This window comes from Coregonus clupeaformis, unplaced genomic scaffold, assembly GCF_020615455.1.
Source record: "Coregonus clupeaformis isolate EN_2021a unplaced genomic scaffold, ASM2061545v1 scaf3077, whole genome shotgun sequence".
NCBI classification, from domain to species: Eukaryota; Metazoa; Chordata; class Actinopteri; order Salmoniformes; family Salmonidae; genus Coregonus; species Coregonus clupeaformis.
This window is the reverse complement of record NW_025536531.1, coordinates 3,939-25,616: the sequence shown is the minus strand read 5'-3', so window position 1 is coordinate 25,616 and position 21,678 is coordinate 3,939. Positions and strand designations below refer to the sequence as shown.

Genomic DNA, 21,678 nt, shown 5'->3' with positions numbered 1-21,678 from the left:
ACGACTGTGCTCTTGGAAACTTCCAACACTCTAGAAATTGTTTTATATCCTTCCCCAGATATATACTGTACCTCATCACAATGCCATCTCGGAGATCTACGGACAGTTCCTTGGACTTCATGGTATAGTTTCTGCTCTGACATGCACTGTCAACTGTGGGACCTTATATATACACACAGGTGTGTTTCTTTCAAAATCATGTCCAAACAATTGAACCTAGTTGTAGTGACATCTCAAGGATGATCAAAGAAAATTGGATGCACCTGAGCTCAATTTAGAGTGTCATAGCAAAGGGGTGTGAATACTTATGTAAATTTGATATCTGTATTTCATTTTCAATACATTTGCTAAACATTTTAAAAACATGTTTTCACTGTCATTATGGGGTATTGTGTGCAGATGGGTGAGAAAAACAAATAAATTGAATCCATTTTGAATTCAGGCTGTAACCCAACAAAATTTGGAATAAGTCAAGAGGTATGAATACTTTCTGAAGGCACTGTATATAATGTGTTCTAATTCGATTTATGTGTTCACTGGAAACTGTGAGCAACATAATTCACAAATCCTTCTAAACAACCTCCCCATATTAAAACAACATAATTCAAAAAGTTAAATCTTAACATTATTATTTACAAGTTACCTTTGTTCCCAGAACATAACCATATTACAGTTAAACAATGAGGAAAAAGGAAAAAACAATTTGCTCCAGTTCAAACTACATTCACGCACACAGGGCAGCTGTTGTGTGGTAAAACTCAACTAAAACTCCATGTTGAGCGTTGATATCGCATGGTAAGGCTGTCTGCATTCAACAGTTCAACAAAATGTCACCCACTCCTGTCTCCCTCATGACAGAAACCACAGTAGAATTGGCATCATTTAAGTCCAGTAGTCATAATTATTCTGTGTTAAAATACAGTATAACCCCATACCATTATTATTCCCTCTAACAGATACATCTACATTTACTTCCATACATTCTATGACATAAATGCATTATTTTGATTAAGACATTCTGATTTCAAGCAGCAGGTCAACGATATAGATTAAAGTCGTTTCTAATGCGCTCTGAGAATAAAACGTGCTTGGCACCTCAGATCTGTAAACAAGTTATAATAATAAACAGCTTCCTGACAACACCGCTCAACATTCATGTAAGAATCCTTTAAAAGTAAAGACTTGAGTGCAGAGAGTGGTTAGAGATGATTCCTCTTAAACCATGACAGAAACACTCATCAGAACAATATGGAAATTCAACAGGCACTCAATAAGTACCAGGAATTAGAAAAGTCCAATCAGTAAAAAAATAAAATCTTTACTGTACAGTGATCAGAACAGACTACTTTGGCGGGCCAAATAAAATCACTTGTGGACCGGTTTTGGCACACAGGCACCCAGTTGCAGACCCCTGGCATAGGCCCTATGAGTTAGGGTTTTGGTCTTACCCTGTATCACCCTGTGTCCTTACAGATAGATGACGCGTTCCTTGGTTGGTTTGCGTGCTATGTCTTTGGGGAAGGGTGGAGGATGAGGAGGTTCGGGTGGAGGGAAGTGCCTCCTCATGCTGCTGCTGGACAACAGGGTCTGGGTCTGGGAGGGCTTGGCATTGGACAGAGGCTCTGGAGGACTAAAGAAACGATCTGAGGAGGGATAACAACGTAGGGTTAACTTACTCATCGTGTGTCCGTGCGTGCGTGTGTGCGTCATGTTCATTTAGATCCTGAGACGTTAAAACAAATCTCCAGTCATGGTAAAAATCTTACCTGATTGGTAGCTCCTGTGAGGGCTCACAGTCCTCTTCCCTCTCAGACTCCCGCACTCTTTTCCTGTCACTCTGATCGGCACCACCTGAGACATGTCTATAGATGCTGCAGGAGGAAAGACAACTAAAGAGAAATACTCACTTCCTAACAGATAATAGAATTTAGAGTGTCATAGCAAAGGGGTGTGAAGATCTTGTGACTGACATCCTGATCCCGCCAGTGGCGGTCGGTGCTTATTTCTATAACAGCATATTGGATGACTGTCATTCATATCCCATTCACCCAGTTCAATGTAACATTGATAGGTTTAGGCTACTACATGATACTTCAATTTTCCCTATATCCATGAGGTTGCTACAACAGTGACGCATTCAATACCGTCTTGCACACTCTTGCCTGCATCTAGCTGATCTAGGGTGTAATCTTTAGTCCAACAGTTGCAAACAAGAGTTTCTATTGGACAAATTCAGGAATGTTTATCCCTGTTTGGTTCCGTTTAATAAACGTTTTTCAACAGAATCGGCGGAATGAATACACCCCTGATCACACGCAAACAGTTCACTTTCATAGCCACATACAAACAGCTCGATGTAGTCCTTATCGCATCTACGTACTCTCCTCCTCTCTTCCTCTCACCTTTTCCCTTCGCTTGTGGACTTCAATGCACAACACATCAGCTGTCTGTGACCAGGGGGAAATGTCCAAGCTAAACCTTCATATCATATCCAATACACACAGCCTACATCGTTGTCCCCATATTAGTTAAAGTAACGTCATAGTCAACATAGCTAATAGAACTAACGCATTAGTAAACCTGCTACAATCATGCAGTCCAGTGTACAGTCAGTAAGCAGTTTAGCAGTTACACAGGCGGGCCCCGGTGGCAATACATTTGTAAAACCAAAAGCTTACCTTGACTTGGAAGAGTTCCAGTGTTGGATAGTCATAGCCAGCTAGCTAACATAGCATCCCTCTGTTTGAGCAGGCTAAACTAGCTAGCTGCATTTGCTACCTAAGTACAGTACTTTCCCTCTCTTGCTCCTCCTACATTTTAAAATAAATTAATTTGTTCAAACTGTTCAACTATTGTCTTTCTCTGAGTCAACTACTCACCTAATTGTATGCACTGCAGTGCTAGCTAGCTGTAGCTTATGCTTTCAGTACTAGATTAATTCTCTGATCCTTTGATTGGGTGGACAACATGTCAGTTCATGCTGCAAGGGCTCTGATAGGTTGGAGGATGTCCTCCGGAAGTTGTCATAATTACTGTGTAACAGTGGAGGCTGCCTCATAATAATGGCTGGAACGGAGCAAATGGAATGGCATCAAACACATGGAAAGGACACCATTCCACTAATTCCGCTTCAGCCATTACCATGAGCCCGTCCTCCCCAATTAAGGTGACACCAACCTCCTGTGCTGTGTAAGTCTATGGAAGGGGGTGAGAACCATGAGGTTTTCTATTGAAGTCAATGTACCCAGACGAGGACAGCAGCTAGCTGTCCTCCAGCTACACCATGGTGCTACCCTACAGAGTGCTGTTGAGGCTACTGTAGACCTTCATTGCAAAACAGTGTGTTTTAATCAATTATTTGGTGATGTGAATATATTTAGTATAGGATAACTTTAATGTTTCACTAATTTTATGAAATTCACTGAGGAGGATGGTCTCCACTGGATCCCACTCAGCCTGATGAAGAACCTTTGTGTTCAATACATTGCAAATAAAAACTACAGGAGCATCTAACCATCCAGTGTGTGGGTAGTTTTCTTATACGATCATGTCTACCATGTATGTAATTAAGTGTTCTGACCTGCACTATGCATGCACTGGTGCGATCCCTTTTTTCTGCTCTTCTCGTTGCCCTTGCTGCTGAGGGCAGCCAGCTTGGTGGGGATCTGCTGCTGCACGGCCGCTGGCTTGTGGACCACCTGGTTGGTGATGCTGATCAGGTGAATGGGGACCTCCACTTTAGGGGGCACAGGGCTGATGCTCTCCCTACGAAGGGGCACCTACAATACAATACGATAATGTAAAGTTATGAATACTGTAACCTTGTCCCCAGGCTATTGCGCACAGCACATTTAAACCTGGTACATCAACGATTCAAAGTTAGCCTTAGTGGGAGTGACAATACAATGTAAAGTATTTGTCATCATTTAATTTTTGCGAATCACACGAGTGCGAGGCGTGGCTCTGTGCTTTTTCTGCGCTAGCGTATGGGGGAGGATTAGGGGGAAGGGGTTGTGGGTAGACGTGGGCGGTATACCGTAGATTTTCAATACCGTTAGGGGAACCCCCGCCTCGTGGGGGCTGCGTGCTACGCCACTGCTTATAACTAACTATATCTGTAACTATAAGAAATCTAAGATGTGTCAAATAAATTACAGTGCATTCAGAAAGTATTCACATCCCCTGACTTTTTCCACGTTGTTGTGTTACAGTCTGGTTGAGATTGTGTGTCACTGGCCTACACACAACACCCCATAATGTCAAAGTAGAATTATGTTTTTATAGATTTGTACAAATTAATAAAAATGGAAAAGCTGAAATGTCTTGAGTCAATAAGTATTCAACCCCTTTGTTATGGCAAGCCTAAATAAGTTCAGGAGGAAACATTTGCTTAACAAGTCACATAATAAGTTGCATGGACTCACTCTGTGAGCAATAATAGTGTTTAACATGATATTTGAATGACTACCTCATCTCTGTACCCCACATACAGTGGGGGAAAAAAGTATTTAGTCAGCCACCAATTGTGCAAGTTCTCCCACTTAAAAAGATGAGGCCTGTAATTTTCATCATAGGTACACGTCAACTATGACAGACAAATTGAGAAAAAAAAAAATCCAGAAAATCACATTGTAGGATTTTTTATGAATTTATTTGCAAATTATGGTGGAAAATAAGTATTTGGTCACCTACAAACAAGCAAGATTTCTGGCTCTCACAGACCTGTAACAACTTCTTTAAGAGGCTCCTCTGTCCTCCACTCGTTACCTGTATTAATGGCACCTGTTTGAACTTGTCAGTCAACTTGACAGTCACACTCCAAACTCCACTATGGCCAAGACCAAAGAGCTGTCAAAGGACACCAGAAACAAAATTGTAGACCTGCACCAGACTGGGAAGACTGAATCTGCAATAGGTAAGCAGCTTGGTTTGAAGAAATCAACTGTGGGAGCAATTATTAGGAAATGGAAGACATACAAGACCACTGATAATCTCCCTCGATCTGGGGCTCCACGCAAGATCTCACCCCGTGGGGTCAAAATGATCACAAGAACGGTGAGCAAAAATCCCAGAACCACACGGGGGGACCTAGTGAATGACCTGCAGAGAGCTGAGACCAAAGTAACAAAGCCTACCATCAGTAACACACTACGCCGCCAGGGACTCAAATCCTGCAGTGCCAGACGTGTCCCCCTGCTTAAGCCAGTACATGTCCAGGCCCGTCTGAAGTTTGCTAGAGTGCATTTGGATGATCCAGAAGAGGATTGGGAGAATGTCATATGGTCAGATGAAACCAAAATATAACTTTTTGGTAAAAACTCAACTCGTCGTGTTTGGAGGACAAAGAATGCTGAGTTGCATCCAAAGAACACCATACCTACTGTGAAGCATGGGGGTGGAAACATCATGCTTTGGGGCTGTTTTCCTGCAAAGGGACCAGGACGACTGATCCGTGTAAAGGAAAGAATGAATGGGGCCATATATCGTGAGATTTTGAGTGAAAACCTCCTTCCATCAGCAAGGGCATTGAAGATGAAACGTGGCTGGGTCTTTCAGCATGACAATGATCCCAAACACACCGCCCGGGCAATGAAGGAGTGGCTTCGTAAGAAGCATTTCAAGGTCCTGGAGTGGCCTAGCCAGTCTCCTGAACTCAACCCCATAGAAAATCTTTGGAGGGAGTTGAAAGTCTGTGTTGCCCAGCGACAGCCCCAAAACATCACTGCTCTAGAGGAGATCTGCATGGAGGAATGGGCCAAAATACCAGCAACAGTGTGTGAAAACCTTGTGAAGACTTACAGAAAACGTTTGACCTGTGTCATTGCCAACAAAGGGTATATAACAAAGTATTGAGAAACGTTTGTTATTGACCAAATACTCATTTTCCACCATAATTTGCAAATAAATTCATAAAAAATCCTACAATGTGATTTTCTGGATTTTTTTTCTCATTTTGTCTGTTATAGTTGACGTGTACCTATGATGAAAATTACAGGCCTCTCTCATCTTTTTAATTAGGAGAACTTGCACAATTGGTGGCTGACTAAATACTTTTTTCCCCCACTGTATACAATTATCTGTAAAGTCCCTCAGTCGAGGAGTGAATTTCAAACACAGATTCAACCAACAAGACCAGGTATGTTTTCCAATGCCTCGCAAAGAAGGGCATGGTGACGTTATTATTGGATTGTGTATCAATACACCCAGTCACTACAAAGATACAGTCATCCTTCATAACTCAGTTGCTGGAGAGGAAGGAAACCGCTCAGGGAGGCCAATTCTGAATTTTAAAATGTTAGAGAGTTTAATGGATGTGATAGGAGAAAACGGAGGATGGATCAACATTGTAGTTACTCTACAATACTAACCTAAATATTCCAAAACATGCATCCTGTTTGCAATAGGGCATCAAAGTAAAACTGCAAAAAAAGTGGCTAAGAAATGTACTTTGTCCTGAATTGTCCATATTTTCAAGCATGGTGGTGGCTGCATCATGTTATGGGTATGCTTTTTATTGGCAAGGACTGGTGAGTTTTTCAGGATAAAAAATTAATGTAATGGCAAAATGTAATGGCAAAATGTAATGGCAAAAAAAAAATAGAGGAAATAAAGAAATATAATGGCACAAGGAAAATCCTAGAAAAAACCTGGTTCAGTCTGCTTTCCACCAGACACTGGGAGATTAATTAACCTTTCAGCAGGACAATAACCTAAAGCACAAGACCAAATCTACACTAGAGTTGCTTACCAAGAAGACAGTGAATGTTCCTGAGTGGCCGAGTTACAGTTTTGACTTAAATCTACTTGAAAATCTAAAATGGCAAGACATGAAAATGTTTGTCTAGCAATGATCAACAAACAATTTGAGCTTGAAGAATTTTGAAAAGAATAATTGGCAAATGTTGCACAATTCAGGTGTGGTAAGCTCTTAGAGACTTACCAAGAAAGACTCATCGCTGTAATCACTGCCAAAGGTGCTTCTAGAAAGTATTAACTCAGAGGTGTGAATACTTATGTAAATGAGATATTTCTGTATTTCATTTTCAATAAATGTGCAAAAATTTCTAAAAACATGTTTTCACTTTGACATTATGGGGTTTTGTGTGTAGATGGGTGAGATCTTTTTTTATTTAATCCATTTTGAATTCAGGCTGTAACACAACAAAAAGTGGAATAAGCTAAGGGGTTTGAAAACTTTCTGAAGGCACTCCAGCTATGCATTTGGTTTGCTAACTTGCTAGCTAAGTGGCTAGATGTCAAGATCAAGCTTCTTGATTACAGCAGAAGCATTCAATCTCCTCCTGGATCAAGATCCCTGCTGCCTAAATTGTTTTGTGCATCAATATTATTATTTATTTTTGTATATATAATTTTTTAAAATAATGTCCCTTGTGTGCACTTCCGGTAATACCGTATACCCTGGGTGGTACAGAAACTGTATGAAAATCTGAATACCGGCCAACCTTGTCGGAGATGATTGGTTGGTAGATTAAGCTGATTAAGCCAATGCTTATGCGCCGGGTGTGTCTCCTGGTCTTTCTGTATTGGCTAACGAAGGCCAAGTTTGATGCTTTGGTCCACCAGACTCTTTATTTGGGCGGAAGCCTCTGGGAACAAGATTATGAATACTATGAACTACTGGGATTGAACTCGTAAGAGTGTTCTGATAGGGAACTTTGTCACTTTTAATGGAAATGCATGTTGTGAGGTCAGCACACAAAATACACAATATTAATACACTATAGTACAATAAATAGAATACAAAAACGCTGGAAGGTGAACACACATATTCACATAGTCCTGTGGATAGTGTTGCAAAGTACCGGTAACTTTGCCAAAATTCCCAAGTTTTACAGAAATCTCCTACTTCTCATATGTCCTATTTCCTACTTATTCCCTCCTGATTCTGGGAATCTTATAACCGGGATTTCTAGAAAACCTAGGAATTTGGGGAAAGTTACTGGAATTTTTCAACTATCTGAGGTTGGTATACTGTCCTTCCATGTAGTCTAGCCCATGTTATGTCCTAGCTATGTCTCACCTCTGGGGGCTGCTCCAGGAAGAAAGCTGTGGCTAGAGAGGGGCTGGGTTGGACGTGGACCTTGGAGGTCTGGATGGGGGTCACGTCACCTCCCGTGGTCGAACCACCCATCAGGTCCCCTCGGAACGACTGGGAGAGGTCCCCTCGGAAGGAGGCAGAGTGGGGGAGGTTCCCTCTAAACGACTGGGAGTGGGGGAGAGGAGAAGAAGAGAATGACCAGATTACCTAAACGTCCCATACATCAATATCTATAAATGCATAATTAACAGCCCTCTCACTATTGGTCCTCAGTCCTTAACGACCACACCACCTCCTCACCTGCTGAGTGTTGAAGTTAAAACTCCCAGGGTTGGCAATGGTCTTGTTCTTCTTCAACTTCATCTGTATATCCAGGCGTTCCTTCTGTTTCTCCACAGTCCTTGTAGACTCCCTCAGCCTCTCCAGATCCTGTTGGTACGGTACATCACATGAACAATGAAAAAAGGCCAGCAGCACTCACTTGGATAAAATTGGCAATTGAAGCTTTGTTTTAATTTATTTTTAACTCTTAGACCATTTTACGTTCTTTTTTTTTTCTTTTTTTTTTTTTACATTTGGCCATTTAGCAGACACTCTTATCCAGAGCAACTTACAATAAGACCACAATTGTTATATTGTAACATTGTATAATGTAACAAAACGAAGCAGCAACCTGTTGGTAGATTTCTCTCCATCTCTCCAGCTCCCCCCTCTCCTCTGCTAGCTTCTCCTCCAGTCTCCTACACTCCTCCTCTCTCTGTCTTAGCTGCGCCTCCAGGACCTCCGCCTTCAGCTGGTGGCGCTCCTGCTCCTTCTCCCAGTGAGCCTGCGGATGAGATGGATGAGATAGAGGGAAATGAGATGAGTTTCTGCTCAAACAACTAGAAAACCAGGCGAGGAAGGTTCCTAACTAAATCAGCGATCAATCAAGTACAAGGGAGAAGTAAAAACCCTGCAGACACTCGGCCCTCCATGGAATGAGTTTGACACCTGTGAGACAGAGAGATATCATAGATAAACACAATAGATAGTTCAATTAATAGATAGAGGATTAATCGAGATCGATAGATCAATAAACAGAAAAAGACACAGGAAATTGCAAGTACTTGTGCACAGAGACACGCAACATTCATCCAGCAGGTGTAACCCTATAACAAGATTGTATGTATACATATACAACATGTGGCTATATTTTGATAAAAGCTTTAAGACGTAATAACTGATACAGTGTCTGCAGTTTAAAGCTCTATTCTAGCTACCTGTTCTTGTCTGTGCTGTCTGCAGCTTGTGGAAGTTAGCCATCTCCTCTCTCCATTTCTCTAATGTAATAAACTGTGTTCTAGTTCAATACCTGTTCTTGTCTGTGCTGTCTGCAGCGTGTGGAAGTTAGCCATCTCCTCTCTCTGTTTCTCCATGTTACGTTGTTTCTCCTGCTCCAGGAGCACGTTGCCACGAGGATGGCCAGGATGCTCGCGCTCTGACAGCAAGGCACGCTGCAACTCAATGTGGCTGTCCTGCTGGGAGACGATGGCCTACGGGGAGTGGCAGGGAACAAACTTAACACCAGGAGGCAGAGGACAAACTTCAGACCAGGGATGGGCAGTGGACACACTTAACCTATCTAATTGTAAGATAAGACAGGTCAAACCTATCAACTGTCTCTATAGAATGTAAAGAATAGATACAGTACGTCTTACCAGCAGACTGTAGAGTTTTTGTGAGAGCAGCAGCACCCTGTCAAAGAACTGGGGAGAGAGAGACAGAAATAAGGTTGTAGCAGCTTTCGAAAAGCCGTGGGAAAACCAAATGCAAGATTTGAGATGCACATCCAAAATCCAATCGAAAACCCAAGAATCCAAACGAAAACGTATTTATTTTCATAGAATCCAATATAATAAGTGCAAGGTAAACAAATTAGATCAAGGTAAAACGTGCGGTTAAAAAAAATAGATGCTTTCCCGGTCTCACAAACATTTGCTTTACTTCCTGTTTCTATATACCCAATATGTGGCTATCTGGGCAGGCCCACCCATACTTACAACTAATTGAGGATAGAGGGAGTAATTGGCCTATTATAATTCAAATAAGAGAACCATAATAAGAAATCACATTACCAAATTACTGCATAAACCATATAGAGTGCTGTGAGAAATAAATTTGCCCCCTTGCTGATTTTCTCTATTTTTGACACTGAATGTTATCAGATCTTCTACCAAAACCTAATGTTGGATAACAGGAACCTGAGTGAACAAATAACACAACATTTTGATAAAGTTATGCAACACCCAAAGCCCCTGTGTGAAAAAGTAATTGCCCCCTTACACTCATTAACTGGTTGTGCCACCTTTAGCTGCAATGACTGCAACCAAACACTTCCTAGAGTTGTTATCATTCTCACATCGCTGTGGAGGAATTTTGGCCGACTCTTCCATGCAGAACTCCTTTAACTTCGAGGTATTTGTGGGTTCTCGAGCATGAACTGCTCATTTCAGGTCCTGCCACATCTCAATCAGGTTTAGGTCTGGACTTTGACTAGGCCATTCCAAAACTTTACATTTGTAGATTTTCAGCCATTCTGATGTAGACTTGCTTGTGTGTTTTGGATCATTGTCTTGCTGCATGACCCAGCTACGCTTCAGCTCACAGATGGATAGCCTGACATTCTCCTTTAGAATTCTCTAATACAGGCCTCCCGAGTGGCACAGCGGTCTAAGGCGGCACTACAGACCCGGGTTCAATCCCAGGCTGTGTCAACCGGCCGTGACCGGGATACCCATAGAGCGGCGCACAATTGGCCCAGCGTCGTCCGGGTTAGGGGAGGGTTTGGCCGGGGGCGCTTTACTTGGCTCATCACGCTCTAGCGACTCCTTGTGGCGGGCCGGGCGCCTACAGGCTGACCTCGATCATCAGTTGAACTGTGTTTCCTCCGACACATTGGTGCTGCTGGGTTCCGGGTTAAGCGGGCGGGTGTTAAGAAGCACTGTTTGGCGGGTCATGTTTCGGAGGACGCAGCGATGAGACAAGATTGACATTGGGGAGAAAAAGGGGGGTAAATTACGAAAATAATAAAAATATATGACAAACGGTCAAGCATGGTGGTGGTAGTGTGATGGTTTGGGGATGCTTTGCTGCCTCGGGACCTGGACGAATTGCCATCACTGAAGGAACCATGAATCCTGCTCTGTACCAGAGAATTCTAAAGCAAATGTCAGGCTATCCGTCTGTGAGCTGAAGCTGAAGTGCAGCTGGGTCATGCAGCAAGACAATGATCCAAAACACACAAGCAAGTCCACATCCGAAAGGCTGAAAAGCAACACATTTAAAGTTTTGGAATGGCCTAGTCAAAGTCCAGACCTAAACCTGATTGAGATGTTGTGGCAGAACCTGAAACGAGCAGTTCATGCTCGAAAACCAACAAATGTTATGTCGCTAAGTTAAAGCAGTTCTGCATGGAAGAGTGGGCCAACATTTCTCCACAGCGATGTGAGAGACTGTTCAACAACTCTAGGAAGCGTTTGGTTGCAGTCATTGCAGCTAAAGATAGCACAACCAGTTAATGAGTGTAAGGGGGCAATTACTTTTTAACACAGGGGCTTTGGGTGTTGCATAACTTTGTTTATGAAATAACTATTTTTTAATCATTTTTTTCATTCAGGTTCCCTTTATTTGATATTAGGTTTTGGTTGAAGATCTGATAACATTCAGTGTAAAAAAAAAATGCAATAATAGAGAAAATCAGAAAGGGGGTAAATACTTTTTCACAGCACTGTAAATAAATGAAATGATCCTTAAATATATATATTATCTAATAGACAAATATTTGCATAACTAATACAATAGAAAACTGGCTCCAACAGGTTGGCACAATTTTAAAAAATGTGACTGCAGATATTCATGATATGTTCTAGCAACACTTACCTCAGCTTCAGGAAAGGATGGATTTGGGCATGGAGAACTCCAGTATGATGCTGGTGCTGGTGACTCATCTACCTGTAATCACAATACCATGAAATCAGACACACTAAACCAGTCAATACCGCCCTCCCTCTCTCAGGAGAGAACAAGAGCACACTTGTAGGAGGGAACAAGTGCCCACTTGGAAGAGAAAGGGAGAGAATGGAACAGCCAGTAACTCACCGACAGTTCCAGACTCTCTGATTGGTCAAGGTCCTGTAGCTGGGGGTCAGAGTTTGAATGCTGACCTCTGTCTAGAGGTCTTCCTGCCACACTGTCTAGCTGTTCTCCCGCCTGTATATTACCATCTGGAAAACATGAATATGAACAGTGGTATAATAAAGGAAAGGTAAAGGGGGATACCTAGTCAGTTGTACAACTGAATGCATTCAACTGAAATGTGTCTTCTGCATTTAACCCCTCTGAATCAGAGAGGTGCGGGCGTCGATCCAGCAACCATAGTCCATCTGTATGAGTGGTAGACTTACTCTTCACAGGGGTTATGGGATTGCAGACATAGCCCCCACAGGTTTCGGCTCTCCTGAGTGCCACCGGGTTCCACAGCCCCCCAAGGCCTAGCCCCCCTGGACGGAGCCGTAGCACTTCTGGCCTCAAACTGTATCCCCCTGAACCCAGGCTGTCCTTTGGAGGGGGGTAGGGATCTCTCACAGTTACACCGGACAGGAGAAGGTTCTGCAGATTCTCCACTGAAGAGAGAAGAAGAAACGAAAAGCTGATTCCCTAACTGACAAGCTGACATTGGATTCTCATGGTGGGTCAATAAGTATTTATAACAGATTTACTAAAGAAAATGGTTAAGTTAACTATTATCAGATCCTATCAGACCTAGCAGGAGTACCAAGGCCAGCCTATCAGAGGTGAAGGTGGAGCTATTACAATATTGCTTTAACCTATCAAATCCTCACAGATCTCCACAATTGCTTAGGGCATAGGGGCGGATTTGTCATTAATTCCTACCCTCAGTGATGGCCCCCTTGAGCAGTGTCTCCCCCTGCTGGAGGTCTAGGGCGTCACTGCGGAGCAGCAGACGAGAGTGGTTCACTACATCCTCCAGCCCTGGTACAGCCTCCGCCATGTCAGCAATCATATGCAGCTTCTCTGTCAGGCTCTGCATGATCTGGACATCCTTCATACACAGACTCCCTGGAGACACACACAGATTCTATGGTCAGAAAAATACACAGACCTACAGATGCCCTGGACACACACACATTCCATATGACCTGACAATGGTAGTTGAGGGCATTTGGACAGCTGTTATTGAGAACATTTTGAAGCGCTCATGTAGAGCTGGTATGGGTAGAGTCTTTTACCTTGGAAGTCTCTGAGACTGGTTTAGCCTGGCCTCCTCCTGTACAGCTGCTCCTCTATCGTGTGCGTGGCAAAAGAGCTCTATTTTCATGTCATCCAACAAATGTAAAAGCCTGGAGTTTGCTAACTTGCATTGGCACTTGGATTGGAACTGGTGGTTTGGTCAGATGACATGAACATAGACCTCTTTGGTCATGCACACCAGTGGTGGGTTTGGCGTCAAAATAAGGATGCAGAAAAGAACCTCATACCTACTGTAAGATATGGTGGTGGATCTTTTGATGTTATGGGGCTATTTTGCTTCCACTTTTCCTGGGGCCCTTGTTAAAGACATGCTCCGGTACTTTGGCGACTAGTAAGTATTTTTTAAACCTCCCGCGTTGGGCTGGATGTGTCAATGTGTAGTTCATACATGCATCATCTATGAGCAGAATTACGGTCTTACCTCAATTAGCCACGAAACCTCACGTGGACCAGTCCCCTTAGCAATTAGAGTTGCAGCCAATGAGCTTCAGCCCCTCGCTATTTGAGTGACAGCTCAAGATGCACACACAGTAGAGCGAGAGAGAGCAATGATGCACATACAGTGAGCTCCAAAAGTATTGGGACAGTGACATTTTTTGTTGTTGTTTTGGCTCTGTATTCCAGCACTTTGGATTTGAAATGATACAATGGAGGTTAAAAGTGCAGACTGTCAGCTTTAATTTGATGGGATTCTTATCTATATCGGGTGAACCGTTTAGAAATTACAGCATTTTTTGTACATAGTGCCCCCATTTTAGGGGACCAAAAGTATCGGAACAAATTCCTGTGTATTAAAGTAATACAAAGTTTAGTATTTGGTCCCATATTCATAGCACGCAATGACTAGATCAAGCTTGTGACTCTACACATTTGTTGGATGCATTTGCTGTTTGTTTTGGTTGCGTTTTAGATTATGCCCAATAGAAATGAATGATTCATAATGTATTGTGTCATTTCAGTCTTTGTTATTGTAAATTGATATCCTTCATCTGCACTTACGGACTGCCCAACCACAGGTTTTCAATGGGGTTCAAGTCTGTAGACTGAGATGGCCATTGCAAAATGTTGATTTTGTGGTCAATTAACCAATTCTTTGTGGATTTCGATGTGTGCTTGGGGTTATTGTCTTGCTGGAAGATCCACTTGCGGCCAAGTTTCAGCCTTGTATTACATTTACATATTAGTCATTTAGCAGACGCTCTTATCCAGAGCGACTTACATGAACTACACATTGACACATCTAGCCCAACGCGAGAGGTTTAAAAAATACTTACTAGTCACCAAAGGCTCCCGAGTGGCGCAGTGGTCTAAGGCACTGCATCTCAGTGCTTGAGGCGTCACTACAGACCCCCTGGTTCGATTCCAGGCTGTATCACAACCGGCCGTGATTGGGAGTCCAATAGGGCGGCACACAATTGGCCCAGCGTCGTCCGGGTTTGGCCGGTGTAGGCCGTCATTGTAAATAAGAATTTGTTCTTAACTGACTTGCCTAGTTAAATAAAGGTAAAATAAAAATAAATCAAGGATCTTGATAGATTCTGTATGGAAGAATGGTCTAAGAACCCTCCCAATGTGTTCTCCAATCTCATAAACATTTTAGAAAAGAGGCTCAGTGCCTTTATACTCGCAAAGTGAAAGGTATTGAAAACAGGGGTGCCAATCATTTTGACCCCAATCTTTTTGAGAGAAGAAATATTTGACAAAATGTGGGCATACAATATAGCCCAGTATGTATATTATTTATTTCATACAGTGTTTTTGCTAATCTTTATCAAGGGTGCCAAAACGTTTGGATCTGACTGCATTTCTTTTAAATCACCTTTCAGCCATCCGTTGGCCGCCCGCCAGTTGATGGTCCCCTCATGGAGCAGGGTTCTGGACCCCTCTGCCAGGTCCTCTCTCCTGAACACCCTTCCGTCCTTCAGCCTGCCCTGAGAATGAGGTTCCAACCTGCTGCCTATGTCTCTCAGCCTAGAGGCCCTCTCATGGTCATGGACCTGAGAGTCCACAGCAGAGATGGTCTCTCTGATCAGAACCAGGGCTTGGGCCAGGGCACCGTGCTCCTCACTATCGACTGATGGGAGAAGATGGGAGGAGAGTAGAGGATTGGGTTTGGGTTAATTCCATTTCAATTCAGTCAATTCAGGAAGTAAAATCAAATTCCATTTGTGAACAGCGTGGTTATCAAGCATGGCTGGGCCTGGGGGCTGATGGTACTAAGAGATATGCAGCCTAGCCCAGCTGAGCCCACCTTAAAGGCATTCAGTTACTGAGTCCGTTAGTTACCATCAGTGTTCTGTAGAATGCGTTCCACCAGAACGGGGTACTTTGTGAGCCGCTGAGACACCAACAGAATACATTCTGGGACTCCTAACCGCCGCACAATGGACAACCGACCGATTTTCGTAATCAAGTTCTGGAACTTCTTGTTGTTCTGTAGCTGTTCTTTGTAGAAGCTGACAGCATCTGTGTGGTGACTGCAGAACACTCCATAGCTCTCCTTAATCCTCTCTCCCATCTCACCTGAAAACTACACCACAACATCATCATCATGATGATCAGGTAAACAACAACAAACATTCTGATCAGGTATGACAAAGGGATAGTACAGAGTCATGATTTCTTTAGAATGTTTTCTCAGAGAGAGAGAGAGAGAGAGAGAGAGAGAGAGAGAGAGAGAGAGAGAGAGAGAGAGAGAGAGAGAGAGAGAGAGAGAGAGAGAGAGAGAGAGAGAGAGAGAGAGAGAGAGAGAGAGAGAGAGAGAGAGAGAGAGAGAGAGAGAGAGACTACCTGGTTGATTAGTATATCTCCCAGCTGTGTGACTGTGTAATGGTTCCTACCTGTTTGTGTTACAGCGTAATGGTTCCTACCTGTCTGTTTCAATGCCTCATGGTCAAAAGTTGAGAATAATAATAATAATAATAATGCCGTTTAGCAGACGCTTCTAGCCAAGCGACTTACTGTCATGTGTGCATACATATTTACGTATGGGTGGTCCCGGGGATCGAACCCACTACCCTGGTGTTACAAGCGCCATGCTCTACCAATTGAGCTACAGAGGACCACAATGACACAAGTATTGGTCTTCACAAAGTTCGCTGCTTCAGTGTTATGAGATATTTTTGTCAGATGTTACTATGGTATACTGAAGTATAATTACTAGCATTCCATAAGTGTCAAAGGATTTTATTGACAATTACATTAAGTTTATGCAAAGAGTCAATATTTGCAGTGTTGACCCTTCTTTTTCAAGACCTCTGCAATCAGCACTGGCATGCTGTCAATTAACTTCTGGGCCACATCCTAACTGATGGCAGCCCATTCTTGCATAATCAATGCTTGGAGTTTGTGGGTTTTTGTTTGTCCACCCGCTTCTTGAGGATCGACCACAAGTTCTCAATGGGATTAAGGTCTGGGGAGTTTCCTGGCCATGGACCCAGAATGTCGATGTTTTGTTCTCCGAGCCACTTAGTTATCACTTTTGCCTTATGGCAAGGTGCTCCGTCATGCTGGAAAAGGCATTGGTCGTCACCAAACTGTTCTTGGATGGTTGGGAGAAGTTGCTCTCGGAGGATGTGTTGGTACCATTCTTTATTCATGGCTGTGTTCTTAGGCAAATTGTGAGTGAGCCCACTCCCTTGGCTGAGAAGCAACCCCACACATGAATGGTCTCAGGATGTTTTACTGTTGGCATGACACAGGACTGATGGTAGCGCTCACCTTGTCTTCTTCGGACAAGGTGCTTTCCGGGTGCCCCAAACAATCGGAAAGGGGATTCAGAGAAAATGACTTTACCCCAGTCCTCAGCAGTCCAATCCCTGTACCTTTTGCAGAATATCAGTCTGTCCCTGATGTTTTTCCTGGAGAGAAGTGGCTTCTTTGTTGCCCTTCTTGACACCAGGCCATCCTCCAAGTGTCTTTGCCTCACTGTGCGTGCAGATGCACTCACACCTGCCTGCTGCCATTCCTGAGCAAGCTCTGCACTGGTGGTGCCCCGATCCCGCAGCTGAATCAACTTTAGGAGACGGTCCTGGCGTTTGCTGGACTTTCTTGGGTGCCCTGACGCCTTCTTCACAACAATTGAACATCTCTCCTTGAAGTTCTTGATGATCCGATAAATGTTTGATTTCGGTGCAATCTTACTAGCAGCAATATCCTTGCCTGTGAAGTCCTTTTTGTGCAAAGCAATGATGATGGCACATGTTTCCTTGCACAACCATGGTTAACAGAGGAAGAACAATGATTTCAAGCACCACCCTCCTTTTAAAGCTTCCAGTCTGTTATTCGAACTCAATCAGCATGACAGAGTGATCTCCAGCCTTGTCCTCATCAACACTCTATCCTGTGTTAATGAGAGAATCACTGACATGATGGCAGCTGGTCCTTTTGTGGCAGGGCTGAAATGCAGTGGAAATGTTTTTTGGGGGATTAAGTTCATTTTCATGGCAAAGAGGGACTTTGCAATTAATTGCAATTCATCTGATCACTCTTCATGACATTCTGGAGTATATGCAAATTGCCATCATCAAAACTGAGGCAGCAGACTTTGTGAAAATTAGTATGTGTCATTCTCAAAACTTTTGACCACGACTGTATATATGAATGGACAAATCCATCAATCACGTGACACCATTCATTCCTATGTGAAGACTCAATAGTGCATTGAAGCCAAATGAAGTCGGTTAAGATGGCGTCTCATGGAGACAATATGCGTAGTTTGAGCTACTCCAGGAAGTGAAGTTGCAGGCTAGCTCAGTGCTGCACCATCTCATTTATTAACTCAAGTTGAAGGCTGACCTGGGTACTGCAGGCAGCCATTAGCAACTAAATTATCCTCATAACTCCTTCGTGCGATTTTATAATAATCGGTTCAAAGATAAACATCTGGTGTATTAGAAGCAATTATTGGTAACTTGATTGTCTTCGATATTTACACAAAGATTGCCATTTTATCCATTCACTAAAATGGGGGATCCTGTTTTCTGCTAACAATGCCTGCAGTACCGCGGTCGGCCTTCAACTTCCGTGGCTTCAATGAGAGTGGGCAGTCATTTTCCCCTGGTCTGTGTGACTGTGTAATGGTTCCTACCTGTCTGTGTTACAGTGTAGTGGTTCCTACCTGTCTGTGTAACAGTGTAATGGTTCCTACCTGGTTGATGAGTATAGCTCCCAGCTGTGTGACTGTGTAGTGATTCTGTCCGTCGCGGCAGTCTCTAAGACACCACAGGAAGTGTTGGTGGATGTGCAGCAGGCTGTCCATCTGATGGAAGAGTAAAGGAAACGATTACTGCACATGCAATACACACCTATTGGTTTTAAGCAAGAGATGGAGTCACCGGATGGGAACATCCTGTCCAGCTTATGCTCCTCCATCTGTAGGCTGCGTCTCAGATCTCTCTCGCTCCATATGTACGTGTGTGTTACCTGAGGGAACATCCTGTCCAGCTTATGCTCCTCCATCTGCAGGCTCTGTCTCAGATCTCTCTCGCTCCATATGTACGTGTGTGTTACCGGAGGGAACATCCTGTCCAGCTTATGCTCCTCCATCTGCAGGCTCTGTCTCAGATCTCTCTAGCTCCATATGTACGTGTGTGTTACCTGAGGGAACATCCTGTCCAGCCTAGTCTCCTCCATCTGCAGGCTGCGTCTCAGCTCATACTTGTACACACTCAGCAGCAGCTTCAATGTCTGCAGGTGGTACACCTCCATCTGGATCAACTCTGACACACACACACACACACACAAATACAGCATCATCATTATTACTGTTATAAAGAAGTCATCAACAACATAATTGTAGCAATGGCTAATATCATCATCACCCAAACCAGTTCTTTAATGATAAGATCAGCTACCCCAGCTATATTCTTACCGTAGATGACATCTTGTCTCTTTATAGCGTCTTTGTGTAGTCTCTTTATGTACTGCTGGTCCACAGAGACACTCCAGGACTCTCCCTCCAGGTCCTGAGCATCAGCCTCCAGCTCCGCACGCAGGGCACTGTAGTGGCCATCTACACACACAATAACACGCACACACACACACAGCTTAATGGGCATCTAGACACACACAACACAAGAGTGTCACAATAACAAACAACAAACATAAGACAGGTACAATAACACATCCAGGACTAACTACTGTAGTGATCATGTACCTTCTAAGTTGATGATGTCGGTGCTGGAAGAGGAGAGGGACACAGAGTCCTCAGGAGGAGGGGGTCGAGGAGAGAGTCCTCTGAGAGCATCCAGGTCATCCATGTGTTATGTCAGGGTTAAAGGTCAGGATGATGGGACCGAGGCCATGGAAGGCTGGGGGATGGAACCTGTATACAGGACTGCTGGATGGAGAGAGGAGATAGATTGCATTTTTGTTACGTTGTGTTTTCTTATTTATTTGCTAATTTGTAAAGCTAATGAGAAAAACCTGGCCAGGTCACAATACGAAAAACCTGGCCAGGTCACAATACCGCATACGATACTGGCAGTCTGGTTTGATGTAAAGACAGTGTTTTGTTTGTTGTGGCCTACTGTAATTTGAGATGTTTAGACTGATTTTAGATTAGATACACACACAAAAAATATGTGGACACCCCTTCAAATTATTGGATTCGGCTATTTCAGCCACACCCGTTGCTGACAGGTGTATAGAATGGAGCACACAGCCATGCCATCTCCATAGACAAACATTGGCAGTAGAATGGCCCGTACTGAAGAGCTCAGTGACTTTCAACGTGGCACTGTCATAGGATGCCACCTTTCCAACAAGACAGTTCGTCAAATTTCTGTCCTGCTAGAGCTGCCCCGGTCAACTGTAAGTGTTGTTATTTTGAAGTGGAAACATCTAAATCAAATCGTATTTGCCACATGCGCCGAATATAACAGGTGTAGACATTACAGTGAAATGCTTACTTACAGCCCTTAACCAACAATGCATTTATTTCTTAATAAAAAAGTAAAATAAAACAACAACAAAAAGTGTAAAATAAAAAGTAAAATAAAATAACAGTAGGGAGGCTATATATACAGGGGGATACCGGTGCAGAGTCAATGTGCGGGGGCACCGGCTAGTTGAGGTAGTTGAGGTAATATGTACATGTGGGTAGAGTTAAAGTGACTATGCATAAATAATTGACAGAGTAGCGCAGCGTAAAAAGATGGGGTGGGGGTGCAAATAGTCCGGGTAGCCATGATTAGCTGTTCAGGAGTCTTATGGCTTGGGGGTAGAAGCTGTTGAGAAGCCTTTTGGACCTAGACTTGGCGCTCCGGTACCGCTTGCCATGCGGTAGCAGAGAGAACAGTCTATGACTAGGGTGGCTGGAGTCTTTGACAATTTTGAGGGCCTTCCTCTGACACCGCCTGGTATTGAGGATCTGAGGACCCATGCCAAATCTTTTCAGTCTCCTGAGGGGGAAATAGGCTTTGTCATGCCCTCTTCACGACTGTCTTGCTGTGTTTGGACTATGATAGTTCGTTGGTGATGTGGACACCAAGGAACTTGAAGCTCTCAACCTGTTCCACTACAGCCCCGTCGATGAGAATGGGGGCGTACTCAGTCCTCTTTTGTTTCCTGTAGTCCACAATCATCTCCTTTGTCTTGGTCACGTTGAGGGAGAGGTTGTAATCCTGGCACCACACGGCCAGGTCTCTGGCCTCCTCCCTATAGGCTGTCTGATCGTTGTTGGTGATCAGGCCTACCACTGTTGTGTCGTCAGCAAACTTAATGGTGGTGTTGGAGTCGTGCCTGGCCATGCAGTCATGGGTGAACAGGGAGTACAGGAGGGGACTGAGCATGCACCCCTGATGGGCCCCCGTGTTGAGGATCAGCGTGGCAGATGTGTTGTTACCTACCCTTACCACCTGGGGGAGGCCCGTCAGGAAGTCCAGGATCCAGTTACAGAGGGAGGTGTTTAGTCCCAGGATCCTTAGCTTAGTGATGAGCTTTGAGGGTGATGAGCTAGGAGCAACAACGGAAATATCTAGGAGCAACAATGGCTCAGCCGCAAAGTGGTAGGCCACACAAGCTCACAGAACGGGACCACCGAGTGCTGAAGCGCGTAGCGTTTAAAAATCGTCTGTCCTCGGTTGCAACACTCAGTACTGAGTTCCAAACTGACCCTGGAAGCAACGTCAGCACAATAACTGTTCGTCGGGAGCTTCATGAAATGGGTTTCCATGGCCTAAGCTCACCATGCGCAATGCCAAGCGTCGGATGGAGTGGTGTAAAGCTCTCCGCCATTTAACTCCGGAGCAGTGGAAACACGTTCTCTGGAGTGATGAATCACGCTTCACCATCTGGAAGTCCGAAGG

General features: G+C 43.8%; 1 protein-coding gene across 1 annotated transcript; it reads right to left on the bottom strand.

Annotated features, from left to right (window-relative positions):
* Positions 1–506: 506 nt before the first annotated feature.
* LOC121557532 (rho guanine nucleotide exchange factor 18-like) lies at positions 507–19,704 on the bottom strand. Its single transcript, XM_045220051.1, has 19 exons — positions 19,527–19,704; positions 19,242–19,382; positions 18,968–19,089; positions 18,519–18,629; positions 15,656–15,899; positions 15,189–15,443; positions 12,992–13,177; positions 12,502–12,720; positions 12,197–12,321; positions 11,978–12,049; positions 9,757–9,804; positions 9,411–9,591; positions 9,319–9,368; positions 8,733–8,885; positions 8,360–8,488; positions 8,042–8,224; positions 3,581–3,779; positions 1,767–1,871; positions 507–1,643 (listed from the first exon to the last, which is right to left on the bottom strand). The coding sequence occupies exons 1-19, from the start codon at positions 19,627–19,629 to the stop codon at positions 1,468–1,470; spliced, it is 2,802 nt and encodes a 933-aa protein (XP_045075986.1). The 5' UTR covers positions 19,630–19,704; the 3' UTR covers positions 507–1,467.
* Positions 19,705–21,678: the final 1,974 nt, after the last annotated feature.

Bases quoted from the DNA above. Each gene is read 5' to 3' on its own strand.
- LOC121557532 (XM_045220051.1), bottom strand. From the start codon at position 19,629: ATGGATGACCTGGATGCTCTCAGAGGACTCTCTCCTCGACCCCCTCCT. The intron at 19,383-19,526 runs GTACATGATCAC...TTGTGTGTGTAG, and splicing joins CGACATCATCAACTTAGAAG to ATGGCCACTACAGTGCCCTG. The intron at 9,369-9,410 runs GTATTGAACTAG...AGAGAAATGGAG, and splicing joins GACAGCACAGACAAGAACAG to AGAGGAGATGGCTAACTTCC.